The 14,954-nt window shown below is 43.0% G+C and overlaps 1 protein-coding gene across 1 annotated transcript in view; it reads right to left on the reverse strand.

Annotated features, from left to right (window-relative positions):
• Window positions 1-4,420: 4,420 nt before the first annotated feature.
• Window positions 4,421-14,954, reverse strand: part of CSPG4 (chondroitin sulfate proteoglycan 4) — a 60,776-nt gene continuing 50,242 nt past the window's right edge. The window contains exons 6-10 of the mRNA XM_088148372.1: window positions 11,315-11,513; window positions 10,203-10,337; window positions 9,214-9,377; window positions 8,197-8,380; window positions 4,421-7,446 (exon numbers count right to left, since the gene is read on the reverse strand). Coding sequence (XP_088004498.1) covers window positions 5,495-7,446; window positions 8,197-8,380; window positions 9,214-9,377; window positions 10,203-10,337; window positions 11,315-11,513 — 2,634 coding nt within the window. The 3' untranslated portion in view covers window positions 4,421-5,494. The remainder of the gene's footprint in view (window positions 7,447-8,196; window positions 8,381-9,213; window positions 9,378-10,202; window positions 10,338-11,314; window positions 11,514-14,954) is intronic.

Here is a 14,954-nt window from a genome sequence, read left to right on the forward strand (position 1 = left end):
CCTGAAGGATCTGGGATATTCCTTTCTTGCAGTTTTGGTTCAAACCTGTTTTGCTGATACCAGGTCTCTTCACCTTCCTCTTCCTCCTCCATTGCACATCCAAATAGTTTGAAAAGAGACCCCAAAGTCAAACAAGACAACTTTCACATGCTTGCCAGAAACTGAGCACCAAGATGTTGTTAACTGTACGTTTGGTAGCATATTGAATTTGCCGCCACAGCATCTGTAAAATGGGCCCAACCCTATTTTTTCCCCCTGCTGTAAAGGCAGCTAGTGATGGAAAATAATGAAAAAGCTTGTTGCTGTGGCCATTTGGCAATTTGTACACTGGGCATTGAATTATACAAACTGAATGCTTTTGAAATTATTGATAATCTGGCCTGGCTGGTCTTTCTCCCTTTTTATTTACACTCCCTTTATCCCAGTCAAAGAAGAGAGGCTGGACTGAAGTTGAAGCAGAGTTCACCAGAGCAGAGTGCCCGTGGAGACTCCATTCTGAACTGGAACAGCCAGTGTTATTTTTGTGTGCATCTTAAACAGCAGACACAGAAGACAACCCCTTGGGGGATACATCGGACAGGACGCAACAACCGTCTCGTCAAAAATCCACAAAGCTGCTGGGTGTGCCTGTGTTCATGGCGGTGGAAATGGGTCACCGCCCTAACCTCTTCTGAAACTCCCTTTCTGCTGTAGCTCCTTTTTGCAAAAGTTAGGAAGAAAGAGAGAGGGGAGATGAGACTGGAGATGTCACCTCTGTCTCTGAGGTTGGTTCTTTATATGCCCATTAAATCGGAGCGGATTTAATGGGCATCTAGGGGCATTCTTTTTTGGTCTTTCATTGCAATGTACGAGAGTTTGATTTTTTAAAAAAAGCAAAGTCAAAACTGAGAAAACGATCCTAAAGAGGGGAAATTACTTTCATCAAATTTTGCAATGCCTCCCTATTGGTATCTGCCATCTTTCTTTCTCTGCCTCTGCTCCTCCCATCAAAGTCTCCTACTTTCTTCCCTGTCTCCAAAGAAGTGAAGATGGTAGCCATGATGTTTCTGGGGTAATCCACTTTGTAAAATTAAAAATCATCCTCCACAACAGCATTATTCACGCACATGAACCTACAGATGGAAAGATTCCTCTTCTGAGGAATGTATAACATTCAATCTGAAGGAGATGAAGAGAGGGGAGAAAGATGGGGTGAGGAGAAGAGAGAGAGAGAGGGAGTAGTGAGGTCAAAGATGACATTTTTATAATGAAGCTGAATGATTATAACCATTAGGCTCTTTAGCTTGAGACAAAGGAATAGAGGGGGATTCTTGTTCTCCAGTCCAGGATGGTGAACTTCTCAAAAGCATCCAGTCCAAGGCCCTAATCCTGTCTCAAGACTCTTCTGCTCTTCTGATATCCTTCTCTTTAGTTCTAGTAGGCTATGAAGAAGATGAGTTCACCTTAAACCAAGGAGGCATAATCTTTCTTGGAGGGGAGGTGTTAGAGTTGGACTTGGGAATGGCATGCTGAAGTTGCATTCTCCAAACGTTTAACTTCATTTGAATTAACGAGGACGACATGGAATTGATTACATACAATTAATGTAATGACTTGCCATGGACTTAAGTAATGTTCTCCTTGGGTTATATTCCAATTTTGCATTACAGTTTTAAACTTTTTAAAGGCTTGATGGAAAAGGGGTGCATTGAAGGCCAGGCCTTGTTGTTCTCCAGAGAGGAGCAGTCAGGAGCCCCAATCAGGAAAATGCCAACCTTGACACCCCCACCCCACCCCACTATCTGAAAAGCTTCACTCTCTTTGTCTCAGGCTAGAGTTTGACTTAAATAGCTCCCTTCCATTTGCTCCCCAACCACAGACATTTCAGAGAGCTACGTCCCTAGGTCTGGAGTCTGCATATTGAAGAAATAATGTTTTCACTCTCCTGGGGAGTTTCAACACTCGGCCCTAAAAACTGGATGATGTAGATGGTGTGGTTGAAGCTGGTTTCACAAAGCCAAGATCCTGGCTCACAGTTGCAGCAGGAATGTGATCTGTGCTCCAGCACTGTCATAAAAGGGCAGTGGGGGTGTTGCACTGCAGCAGCTTGTGGCTGGCTGTGGCCATTTGGCATTTATTTAGGTGAGTTTTTTTACATTATTTATGAGGTTTTTTCCTCCCCCCCCCCCCCCCGATGTGGAGCATGTCAAGAATACCAGTGTGGAAAAAGCAGGATTTCTACATATCGGAAGAAAACAAAATAAAGAGTGAAAATGGTTCTTCCTGGAACTTGTTCCAGAAAATCTGAGACGAAAAACAGGATGTCCTACATCCGGAGAAGGTTTGCTAGGAAATGAAGTTCTTCCATTCTGCTCAAGCCACATGAAAACCAACCCTGAAATCCTTTTCTCCACTACATTTAATGCAGTCTTTTCCAGTTTGGTGGCTTTCAAATGCATCAGGTTACAGTTTCCATAACGTTCTAGTTAGGTAGCCCAACCACACTGGCAAGGGGATTTGAACCAAGAGAAGCCTGCCTAGGACCAAACGGATCAATAATTTGCCATTCTACCTGAGGTATATGAAATTATATAGCTGTACACATTTGCTGCTATACCCGAAGAAGTCACCTTTTGGGCTGATGCCAAGAAAACTGCACGTGCTGATCCAGGAGTTACGCTTGACTCAAGGACACCATTAGCTTTATGAATACAGCCCATGCATTCTCTTGTCTGATCCAAATAGGCTAGATGAAGTGGAAATAAATACTGAGGGTTCAAAACTCTATCCGTTCCTTCAAAGTCAGATTCCAGATGTCTCCAGCTGTAAAATGTGAAGGTCAGATATTTTTGCTCTGCTTCAAAATGCAGCTCCCCCCCCAGAAGTTTCCACATACCCATAGTCTTTAAAAATAACCTGCTTTATTTTGATGTTCTTTACAAAGTTGGCCAAATTACCCAATCAGCATGAAGCAACATAGGAATGACACTGCTTTTCCAAGAGGCAATAAGTTCAGGCATCTCCTTAAACCAAGCAATGGCCATTTCTGCTTCTCATTACCTTTGGGGGTGCAGCCTTGGTGCCTCTTTGTGCTACTTAAACATCACTAGCGTCCGTGAGCATTTATGGAAGACCGAAGCATAGCATGTCATGTTCTGGAGGATTTCCTGGGAGTGGGGAAAAGGATGAAGGGATTTGTCTCAAGTTTGTATGGAGAGAGAGGTGAGGCTTAGCACTGAAGAATGAATCACCAAGAAAGAATCCACTGGGTCACCTTAGTTACAGCATGATCAAAACACTCGCCAATCCAGTCCCCTCTTTCATACAGGGGTCAGCCATAACTTGTGGGCAGAGGTCATCCACATGCTGCTTAAGTCCCTACCGTTAAAGAGAGCCTATCTTCTCAAGATGGACTGGTCCACTGTAGAACAGCATTTACTGCTCAGATGTTTCTCCTAATATCTCTCTGTCTTCGTATGCTTCGCCCAGTTAAGGGAGTTATCCCATTTTCTGGATTGGCACAAGACTCTGAACTGTGTACCAATCAGCAGCCTGGGTTTGCATAAAATGCTAAACCACCCCAAAGCATACAAACCCTAATCATGGTTAAAACAAAACAAACATATCATATGTGGCTGTAGCTCTTCAGCTGTCCGTGTTCAAGATGTTATGTGGCTGTAGCCTCTGCTCCTCTGTACTTTTTCACCCACTAATTCAAGTCTTATACTTTACAGCAGTGTTGTCCAAACTTGGCCACTTTAAGATGAGTGGGCTTCAACTCCCAGAATTCCCCAGCCAGCCATGCTGGCTGGGGAATTCTGGGAGTTGAAGTCCACTCATCTTAAAGTGGCCAAGTTTGGACAACACTGCTTTACAGAGAAGACCTCTGCATCACAGCCCTTCAGATATTTGTCGATGGCTTTCATGGCAGATGGCTCCCTTATCCTGCTTTTCTGTAAGCTAAACCTACTTTTTTTCACTCTCTCTCAAGGGACCATTTAAAAACCAATAACCACTCCACAACAGGGTATCTTAATCTAGTGCTCCTGTTCAGAGCCTTGTCTGAAAGGGAAAGATCAGTGGTTTAAGGAGAAAAAAAAAATAATCCCAGGATTTCTTTCCTTCTTTTTAGGCTTGGGGGAAGTCATAACGGAGCTGCGAATCACCGCAGGCTAACCAATTTATAAATAAACACAGATATAATATTTGCAAAATTATGAAATTGCATTAAATATGTGTCCCCTTCAAAATAAGGGCTTAGCATTTAGTTATCCCCCAGCTATTGATTCACAGAAAAGCAGAAGCAAGCTTGCTGTATAGGTGGATGGGATTTTGATAGCATCCTTTTATTGTAGCTTGAAAATTTTAAAAATTGGAGGTCCTCCTTCCTTCCTTCCTTCCTTCCTTCCTTCCTTCCTTCCTTCCTTCCTTCCTTCCTTCCTTCCTTCCTTCCTTCCTTCCTTCCTTCCTTCCTTCCTTGCCTCCCCCATCTCCCTCCTTGTTTTTTCTTATCGGGGGTTTCTTATTTCTAATCTCAGATTTCAATCATGGCCTTTCCTTAGACTTCCTAGATCTGTTGGAGAAACCTACTTCTCCATCTGAAACCAGTGCTAGAAGCTCTTTATGCTTCACACTTGGAGAAACAACCTCAGAAAACTTTCCATGTGGGGAATTCCTGACATGAACTGGAGCAAGTGATTCAGAATGACACAAACGTATTCTAGAACAGCTCAACATTTGGCTTGTTGGAACAAGACACTCAAATGGTCTTATTCTTTTGTGGATCAACTGACATTTAATCACCTCAACAGCAAAACATTAGTTTCTTGAAGAGAAGGGGGGGGGGGACCCAGTCTGACAGGGTTTCTGGAACTCTTAAGCCAACTGCATGTTTTAACTCTTTTTTAGGAATCACCCTGTTTTGTTAATTCCTAAGATTCAGGATTAATGGAGGTTTCTGTTGATAAAGAATACTGAAAATGCTGCATAAGCCCATCTCGCTTCCATGATTCTCCAAAAGCAGGCATTCTGCAGCATGTCTAAATGATGCTTATTCCCCATCCCATTTTGCATCATTTACTTTGCAATAGTTACAATTTCACATACTTTTACTACAGCCTTTGCTAGCCAAGGGGAAGAACAAACCTTGCCACCACCCTCTCCCACCAGCTTCTGGATGTCTTGACTGGTTTCCTGTTGGGTTCCATCATTTCATCTTGTCTGCAGACCCCTGAGGACTCTGTTGTGTCCATAAGGACATAAAAATAGATTTCATAAAAAACTTTGGTTCTCATAAAGGGCATCAGTAGTTTAGGATACCCTCCAAAGGCACCATTCCCACTGAGTAAATGTCTTTGAGGGCACCAAATCAGCATACTCTTAAAAGATTTCTGCCTCTTCTACATATCTGCAAATAGAAGAGAAAGGACAAGCAAGATGAGGAGAAAGGAACCTTTAAGAAACTGTGGCGTTCTGCGGAGAGACTGATGGGCCGTTTAGTCCTTTGTTCCAGTACTTAGACCCAGTACTGGCTGTTTTTCAAAGCTGGGTTAGATGTCCTACAGTATTGGAGCAATTCTGGATCCTGTTGTCCTCCTGGCCCTGATCCTTTTGAATTGGATCCTGATTCTTTGGCCTCCAAGGTATTGACTGTTGTCAGAGGTATGTTTTGACTAGGATCAGTCTTACGGAAGGTTTCTTGGTCTACTACTGTCCCATTCTTGTATTTGGGGGGTGTCCCCTGGACGTTGTGCTTGCCAGTCTTGTTACGTTTGTGGAGGTAGAAGAGCAGGGGCAGGATCAAAGCCAGAAGCAGAAGGATGAGACAAATGGGGAGGATGATGCTGAACATATTGGCTTCAATGAAACCTAGTAGAGGGCCCTTTTCTGTCTGAGATGTTGATCCTGAGCCTGGCCAGGTTGTTGGAAGGACATGGGACTTGTTGGAACTATAGTGGGGTCTCTCTGATACATAAGGCCTGGTTGTAAATGTCTGGAATGAGGGCGCTATGCTTTGTGGTGTAGAGCTATGGCTGCTTTCCTGGGGACCAGGCATACTGATCAGGGTGGCCTTATAAGGGGTGGAGGAGTTGAAGGTCTCAGTGGTGTACACCATCCAGTCCAAGGCAGGGGGCACACCTTCAGCTGCCAATTCAAATTGAAAGCTGTCCTCTTGGAGATTTTGCCCTGAATCTTCTGTCTCCCAGATTTCTAACCCGATTAGCCCTTTCTCAAGGTCATCTTGGGTGAAAGCAGTGATGGAGACAGGCTGATCCAGTTTGTCTCTGGAGACTTTCACAAAATTGCTCCCTTGAGGTGCTTGGAGAATTTTGAACTCAGGGATGCTCTTTGTCCTGTTGGCTAGCTCATTGGCATCAAGAATATTGGTATTGAGTTGGACAGTGGTTCCTCTTGGCCAAAGAATCTCCTGCTGAGTTTTGACCAAGGCCTTGACTGTTACATTCACAATCCCTGAGATGTTGATTGCTCCTGATGTGGCAAGGAATTGAAATTCATCTTTGGAGGAGACAAAATCTGTGAAAGTAAATATTACCTCCCCATTGTCCACTTGTCTTTGTGAAAAACTTCTCACAGGTTTTTCATTGACTTCCACCTGGCCATACTGTGGGGCCCTGATGAGCTTATATAGGGTATTTTGCTCTCCTTGGTCTAAAGACCCTAGAAGATGTTTGTGAGAGAGTGAAACCATGTTCAAGTCTTGGGGTACTTCCAAGATTGTCTGGTTTGTTGCCCATGTAGTTGCTGGAAGAACCATGATTTCCAGAGAAGTGAAAATGGGCTTATGGAGACCATCTGATACAGCAAGCTCTAAGATTCCAGTAGAACTTGTTCTATTGGCGATAAACATCAGGTATCTTGCATTGATGTCTGCTTGTGTGAATTGGGTTATAGGTACTGGCTTATTATGGGCCTTAGCTATAAATCCAATTGAAGATCCAGAAATGACATTGTATTTGATTTCTTCAGGGAAGCTGTCTGGATCTATGACATTCAAATGTTCTGGGGAGAGCATCGTGGAGGAACCTTGGAGAACTTGTAGGACTTTTCCTTGGCTGACTAGTTTTGGTGGCATTTCATTACTGTCACTCACTGTGATATTGAACACCCCAGAAATCATGATTTCCTCTCCTTTTTGTGGGGGCTGAATAGATTTCACTGTGTTATGCCGGAGCCAGGCATTAAATCTGAAATAATCATCCAGGATTCCAGGACCATGATGGGAATATTCCAATCCACCTGCAGCAAGGTCAGATTGCAGAAAATAGGGATGTATCTTATTAACTGGACCATCTGGAACAGAAAGTGTCCCATAGGTGGGTAGTTCAGTCACCAGAAATACCACATCATAGGATGTTCTGTTTAGCTCAGGTTCTTTGGTAAGAAGGTTGGAAGCATCTAGTAATGAGATGTTGATTGCTGCATTTTGAGCTTCTGGAATAGTGAGGCCTGAAAGGAAAAGGAAAAACATGGTGTGACCATCTCCTTCCTGAAATACGCAACTGGGTTCAAAACAAGGAGGCAACATAGAAGCTGCAATGGAAGAAAGAGAGAATTAACAAGGAAAGGAGAAGTGGAAAAAGGGAAGAGAATGAAGAGAGGCAGATTATGGCTCAAGAAAGTAGAATCAGAAGGTGCCAGGGGACAACCAGGAATACCTCGCCATGAGAACATTCTAACGCATATTTTTTTAACTAACAAAAGAATGTTTCCATCCCTTTCTCCAGGGTCAAAAAAAAAAAGTTCTTGTTCCAGCCAGATGCTCTCATATCTCAGGAAGAAGCACTACTAGAAATGGATAGATCTGTTTCTTTCTGGCCCATGCCTGTTTCACAGTCCTCCTCTTTTCCATGTCTTCATTTTCAAAGGTATGGATATGTGCATGTAAGCCTGTGTCCTTGAACATCTTTCTCCTCCAGTGCTTATTATTACACCTGTATTATCCTAAACTCTGCATTTTGTATGCCTGCCATCCCCATGTCATTTTTATACACACCCTGAAGTTGAGATCTCTGTTGCAAAAACAAAGACAAAAAATGGAGAAGTATACCGTCGGTTGGATAACTGCGTTCTGATTCATGTATCAGCCCAACCATTGCAAAATAACTCAGCTCACTTAAAAATCCTCCAGTGTCCTAAAGACCTACAGATCTGCTTCCTGAGCATGTCTGCACATTGACACATGTCTCTGCTTTCTACCTTTATTTCTCCACAGCTGAGAGGAGCCCTGGGGACAGCTGGCCTCGAACGATACCATCACTCCAAGGACAAATAGGTCTGTGGTCACCGCCGGAGAAGAAATTTGGAAGTGGAAATTATCCTCAAGGATCCAGAAAGGTTCTGGTGGCATATCATGATGGTATGCAAGGATTCCTGCATCCACCTGTTTGCAGCAGAGAAGAAGGACAAGACATTCATTAAAGAGAAAAGAAACAATAACATTGGCTTGATGGGAGCCTCTTATTCTCTGCCCCTTTGTGTCCTAGGCATGTCTACTTGTGTCCACACAACAGGAGCAGATATTGCAGCCTTCCCCAGTTGGAGTCCTCTAGACGTGCTGGACATCAACTCCTACAAAACCTAGTCAGCATGGCTGTGGGTCTTTCTGGCTGGGGGCTTATGGGAGATGAAATTCAAAAGAACATCCAGTTGAAGAAAGTTGATTCATAGGCTGCCTGCTTGATCCCATCCAAATTCTCCTCTCCTGTATCATTTCTCATTTTATTTCCCCCATGGAAGTGCTGGTGGTGTTCCATGACCACCAGTTATGTTCTGTCATGTCCTCCTGGTGCTGTTTTTTCCATGGGGGGAAAGGAGATCTGACCCCTTTTATGATGTCTTTCCTCCACAACTTAATTTTGGTGCCCTCAGGTTGCGATAAACTGACTCCCCTCTGTGCCCCCGATTGACTGTGTTTGCGTGGTGCTGATTCACCCTCCCCTGAGAAAATGAGTGAATTTTGTGTTCCTTTTCTTCTCCCATTTTTTGGTCCTTGCTCAAGGAAAATTCTCAGGAAGACTATTGGGGGAGCCAATTTCCACATGGTTAAAAGGAAACAGGTTCATGCCACATCTGGCCATCACTCAAACAAGGAAGAGATGGAAATGGTTCCTCCCACCCAAAAGAAAGTCACTTTTAGCCCTTGATGATCAATGCATATAGTAAAGATCTTTTACTGGTGGTCTCCATCACAGAAAGAGTGCCAAACATTTTAACCTCAGCTTGTGTGAAATTTCTCAGCTCTTCTCCGTTATTCTTCTGGCTATTCAACAGCTTGCCAAACTGTGGAGACCGTTTTATGATGTAAAGTAAAGACCTTTCATCCTCTTGTTGACTGGACACTGCTTTCAGGTTCTGGCTTCTGATTGGCTGAGAAGAACCTTGAAAAGTAAAGGTTAGGGAGAACCACCCGTTAGGATGCAATACAATGAAAAGGTTGCTCACTTATGAGAGAAATGGAAAGTTGTAATTGCTTGAAATATTCCATATACACATCATGTTCATCTCACAGCACAGAACTGTTTCAGCATGTGAATTTGCCATAATGAATAGAAGTGGTCTAATGATTGGGGAGAGATTGCTCATGTGAAAAAGCAATCCAGTGGCTGGATGGTTTCAAGTCAAATGGATTTGATTTGACTATTTGAGTCATTCTGACAACTTTATTTAGCAACTCTATTTGGTTCTGAGAACTGACCAAATTGTCTTTGAATCAAAACTTTGTGCAGCCTGACTGGACATTTTTAAATAGAATTTAAGCAATAACTTTTTAAAATCAGATTCAGTCTTCAAGATTGCTTGGAGTGTTTGTATGGATTCAAGTGACTTGATGACCTTTTGTTCTCCAGAACCTTCCATTAAACTCATAAGTAAATCATGTACTTTACAAGCAAAAGAGATGGAAGGCCAGTGGAAATCTTTTTTTTTTTTTTCCAGGAAGCCACCTCAAAGCAGGGTGGGACCATCCCCAATTTAAATCCATGCCTGGCCAGATGAATGGTCTGGATGCGGAGCAAACCAATGGAAATCCAATCCAGACAAGTTGGAAGCCGCGTCAATGTATCTCATGAGGCTGCATCTCCCTAAAGCACCTTCTAACTTTCCATTGTGGACTTTCTATGAACTTGGATCGGACTAGCCTTTCACACAAAATAATGTTGTCTCTGAAATAAAACACCCGACCATCTCATCAGTAAATATCTTACCTGGGCACACCATCAGATCTTGCTTATTTTCCAGAGTGATGACCAGTTTCTTCTGAGCTTTCACAGCAAAGAAGTGTCCAGGAGACATGTTCTCACCATCAGATAGATCAAAGGAAAACCCTCCATCCAGAGGTCCTAGAGATGACAACCAAAAAGAAGCTCAGAGCTCAAGTACATATGGTGTGGTCATTTATGCCCTAGCTTCTTGACCTCTGCTACTTTTGGATACTGGACACTGCATGGGAGACCTGCATCAAAATGTTGGTGTGCATTTTTACTTCTGGTAGGAACAATTTGCTTAAGCCCTCCTGTTGGAATACTCCAATGTATTGCTCACTTTTCTTTTTCTTTTTCATCTGACATTCACCAACCATTTTTTCATGGCTACCAATTACGCCCAGTGATCACTAAAATGTTCTGTTGTTCAATCTGCACCTGTATTTTTTTGTGTTTTTTAATTGGTTGGGGTATCTGCAAGATTTGGGACTTCTGGTAAGTGGCACTCACTACTTGAATTTACTGTGGAAGTAATGATAAGGCATGTTCTGGATTTCAAGCTTTCCTTGGACATAGACTCACTAGTGGCCTTGGGCTGGGTTGCAAATGAAGGGTTTGAAAGTAAGTATGTCTCAGCAGGTGGAAATAACTGGCTGATCTTGTGTAGGCTTGGAAACTAAGCAGGGTTGGCCTTGGGTAGTACAGAGAAGGGAGAATCAGTGTAGGCTAGACTGGAAATTTGAGAGCCATCCCAGGAGAAGTCAAGGAGAGTCCAACAATGGCTTGGTTGCTTCTGTGAGGTTACTAGAAGCCAGACTGAATTCGAAAGGGATTTGACATTATAGGGACTCTGCCTTTAGACACCTCCCATGAATACATATCACATGGAGCTGAGAAATTGTTTTCATCTCACATGCCATTTTGGTCTGGAGAAAGGTCTCAAGTACAATCTTGGCGTCTTGGGTTAGGACTGGGAGACCCATATCTGAAATCCTGAACAGCTGACAAAGCTGGGCTAGTTAATTCAACCATCTGACTTTGCAGAAGTTAGCTTTGTCTACTCCTTTGTAATCTCTGCACCCAAACTGCTTGCTTTTCTCCATTCTGCTACGGACCTTCGTGGATGAACTGAACAAGGTGGTTGTTTATCTGGGACTGGGTGAACCTCTGGATTGCACTGCTGGGTGATGATTTCAGCACCACCTTCCCATTGACTGGTGTCCTGATGGAATAAATGACTTCTTCTAGAGGCGTGTCTTCATCTTCACTTTGGAGAAACTCTGGTGTAATGTCTGCAGTGCCACCTTCTTCAATCTGCAAGAAAGATTGAGAAAACACTGGAGTTAGTCACCAGCCAACCTTATCCTATGGCGCTATCTGTAAATTGAGAACCTTGAAGAAGAACCTGTGTCCTGCATCATCCTTAATTACTACACAATTGCTGGAACTTGATTCTTCATAGGCATGAATCATCTGACAGTAGTTATTTACTCTCTCCCCCACTAAAGGATTTTCCAGGATAAAACATTCACATATGACTGTTTTAAATACGCTTACAAGTGGCTTAAATAACTAATTGCAATTCCACAAATTGCAAAAAAATCCAGGTGGTGACTTTTCCATGCACAGGAACCTTTTGCAATGAGCATGCTGCAACAGGCTGAATTTTGCTACGTGCATTTAGCTCCTGTTGTGTCTAGAAAAACACTGAACTTGCTCTAGCCATGCTATTTATTAAATACGCAAGGGAGAAATGTAAGAGCAGAGACAAGGTGATTCTAGGGAAAGGAGAATTGGCCCTGGACATTTAAAATAAAATTTAGCTTGTGGCTTAAAGGTTGAGCTATGGAGGGGGTTCCTTTAATACGACAAAGCAACCTTCCTGTTTAGTTGGAGGACTGAAGAGCACCTTAATGAATTTCGAAGCCCTGGTGACTGTAGCCTGAAGGACTGAAGAAGCAGCAGCAAAGTTTTACTCTCCTTCTTCCCCATCATCAACAAAAGAAATCTCTTCCACTGTTTTCAGTGAGAAAGTGATGATTCTCACACCTTGTTTAAATGTTTAGCAGTTTTGGGGTGTGGTGGGAGGATGGCAGGGAATCATCTCCCCTCCCCCATGCTTCTTTAAGGCTTGGGGAGAGATCAGAAGGACCCAAGTTTAACTCATCCCTTTGAGGTTGGACCTTGGTGTCCAACCTTGGAGGAAGGAAGTCCTACAGATATGTTCAGGCTGGAGCCCTAGAAACACAGCTCTGAAACTAAGTCTCATTGATCTCCTTTGCAATTGCTTTGAGTAGGCAAATGCTATACTTAGTAATTTGGGGAACCCATTATTTCCTATGGCTCCTTTTCCCAGTCTGCTAAATGGATGTAATAATCTTGTCCTACTTCCCAGGAACCCTTTTGACACTCTGAGCTGCCATGGAAATACCAAATTTTAACACCCTTCAAGTCTGGTCCTGCTTCTGCCATAATCCCTGTTTCTCTTTTCCTCTTTGTCTTTCCATTCTGTCTGTTCCTGAATTGCCCCAGGATATTATTCCCAACTTCTTTCATGCATGAGGACTTGAGAATAGGTTGTTCACACTCCAAGAGATCTTGGGCTCCGCCTGCTTTGCTTGTCTTCATGCAGGGCACACCCAGTTCAGTGAGCCAAGTGCCCTCAGTCTCCAAAATGTGCTTGGAGAAGTTTTCTGGTTCAATGCCTTGGTATTTCTGGATTTGGGCAACATAGGAGTGACTTATCCTGTGTCACTCCTCTTTCCCTTTGCCGAATGCTGAATTTGTTTTCTTCCTATGGAAGAACCTAAGGGATGAATATTGCAGGAAAGACTAGAGTTTCACATCCTGACTCATGGTAGCTCCTTGGTTAGAATATGCAAAATTTGGCGTGCTTGTCTCCCAAAACTCTCCAAGGAAAGTTTGCAGAAGATGTTCTGGCCAAGAAAGAGGAGGCCTTGATTATAAGCTCCAATAATGCTCCAGTTTTTAGGCAAACAGTTCCTGCTCGTACTTTACTTTCAGTGTTCATGTCTCAGATGAATTTCTCTGTCATCTAACATGATACACTGCTAAAGGACATGCATGGGACGTACTCATTCTTTCTGGAAAGAGAATGGAGGAAAAGATAAGTTAGCTTGCTCTGTTCTTCTTCCAGTAATATCTTGCCACAACCTTTGAAGGTGCATAGGTATTTTCCCTCTTGCCCCCCAGCAAAGGCAATAATAAAATATTTAACAGAAGAATGGAAAAAAGGACCTGGAGGGCCAACAAATTCAACCCATATAAAACTAGATGTAGAAGACCTCCAGTAATGGCTGTCCAGCCTCTGCTTGAAGGCCTTCAGTGATGGGGAACCACCATCTCTCTAGGTGAACAATTCCATTCCAGAAATGCTCTCAGTCTCAAGAATTTTCTCACAGTGTTCAGTCAAAAATCTGGTCTTCTGTTAACAACTCACCCATCTCCCTTCAGTAAGATAAAGAGGGTGACTTAGCAGGGACTGAAATCAAAAAATCAGTGGTTGAGAGCCAGCTTTGTAGGCAGAAAGTCCTGGATTCAGTCTTGGATGGGGGAAAAAACTTGAAACTTGCTGGTCATGGAGAATAGTTGCAATGGTGTGTTCAGACCCTGTGATGATCTACATCCCTACCTAAAACTAAGAGATAAATTGGGTTCTAAAGTGAAAGCAATCCAGTTATTGAGATTTCTGTGACTGTGTTCCATTCCTTTTCAATACATCTCATTAAAGGAAGCTCTGGTAAAATCTTGTTTTTGGCTGTAATCATTGGCCAAGAGCGTGACAATTCATACAAAAGTTAGAGCAGGGTTTCTGTATCCTCAATAGCTGCTGGCTGGGGAATTCTGGGCGTTGAAGTCCACACATCTTAAACTGGCCAAGTTTGAAAAACACTGAATTAGAGGGATCAATCGTTTACTTTGGTTTAAGGCAGCTTTTTTACAGGGCTGGTGAATTAGTAGCTTTCAAATGTTTGATGTAACAAAGAAAGCTCAGATTTACACGCTGATTTTTACTGAGCCAAATTTTAGCTTCGGTTTGTGCCTATGAGCTTTTGTTCTGTTTGGAATGACCATCAGAAAGGTACATCTGGACCGCAAGGGAAGTGGTTTAGTGTCCATCAACCTCCTACATCTTTCTCTTCCACCTCCATATTTGCAGATGCATAGAATTGTAGCTCATTGTTAAAAAAAAAAGAAAAAAAGAACCAGTACAAGAGCGTAATGGAGATTTCTAGCTTCAGATCATTTCCTCCAAGGGATTGCTTAGAGATTGCCTTAATCTCAGCCCATGTTCACTCTGGATTATTCAAGGTTTGTGCCTCATTTCTGTCCTGACTGGTTCAATGACTGGTTCATTTGTGTCCCCAGCGGACTTGACATCTTTGGGAGAAGTCTTGTGAATTTCTCTATGCAGATCTTCCTTCTCCATCACTTGCTTCCCAACCACTCAAAAATCACCATCACTGGCCCAGGTTTCCCCTTCATAGGCTCTGCAAGGAAAATGCTTCTTCTCTCCTTCCTGGTCTTCAGCATCTTGAGCCCATTCTTGGAAGAACCTTTTTGCTGGAGAAAGCTAAAGGCTTATCTGGGTAGCCTATTCTTCTCCCCAGTGGCCAACTGGTGGGACATAAGAGAGAACAACCCAGTCCTGCTCTAATTCCAAAGAGGTTGATTTTCCTAGAAAACATCTCTCCCAGTGTGGTGGTTAAGGTCTTGGACTAAGGAGCAAAGATA

This window comes from Python bivittatus, unplaced genomic scaffold (assembly GCF_059951505.1).
Source record: "Python bivittatus isolate LINGU-HERP-01145 unplaced genomic scaffold, Pbiv_v1 ctg000530_np1212, whole genome shotgun sequence".
In the NCBI taxonomy this organism is placed as follows: domain Eukaryota; kingdom Metazoa; phylum Chordata; class Lepidosauria; order Squamata; family Pythonidae; genus Python; species Python bivittatus.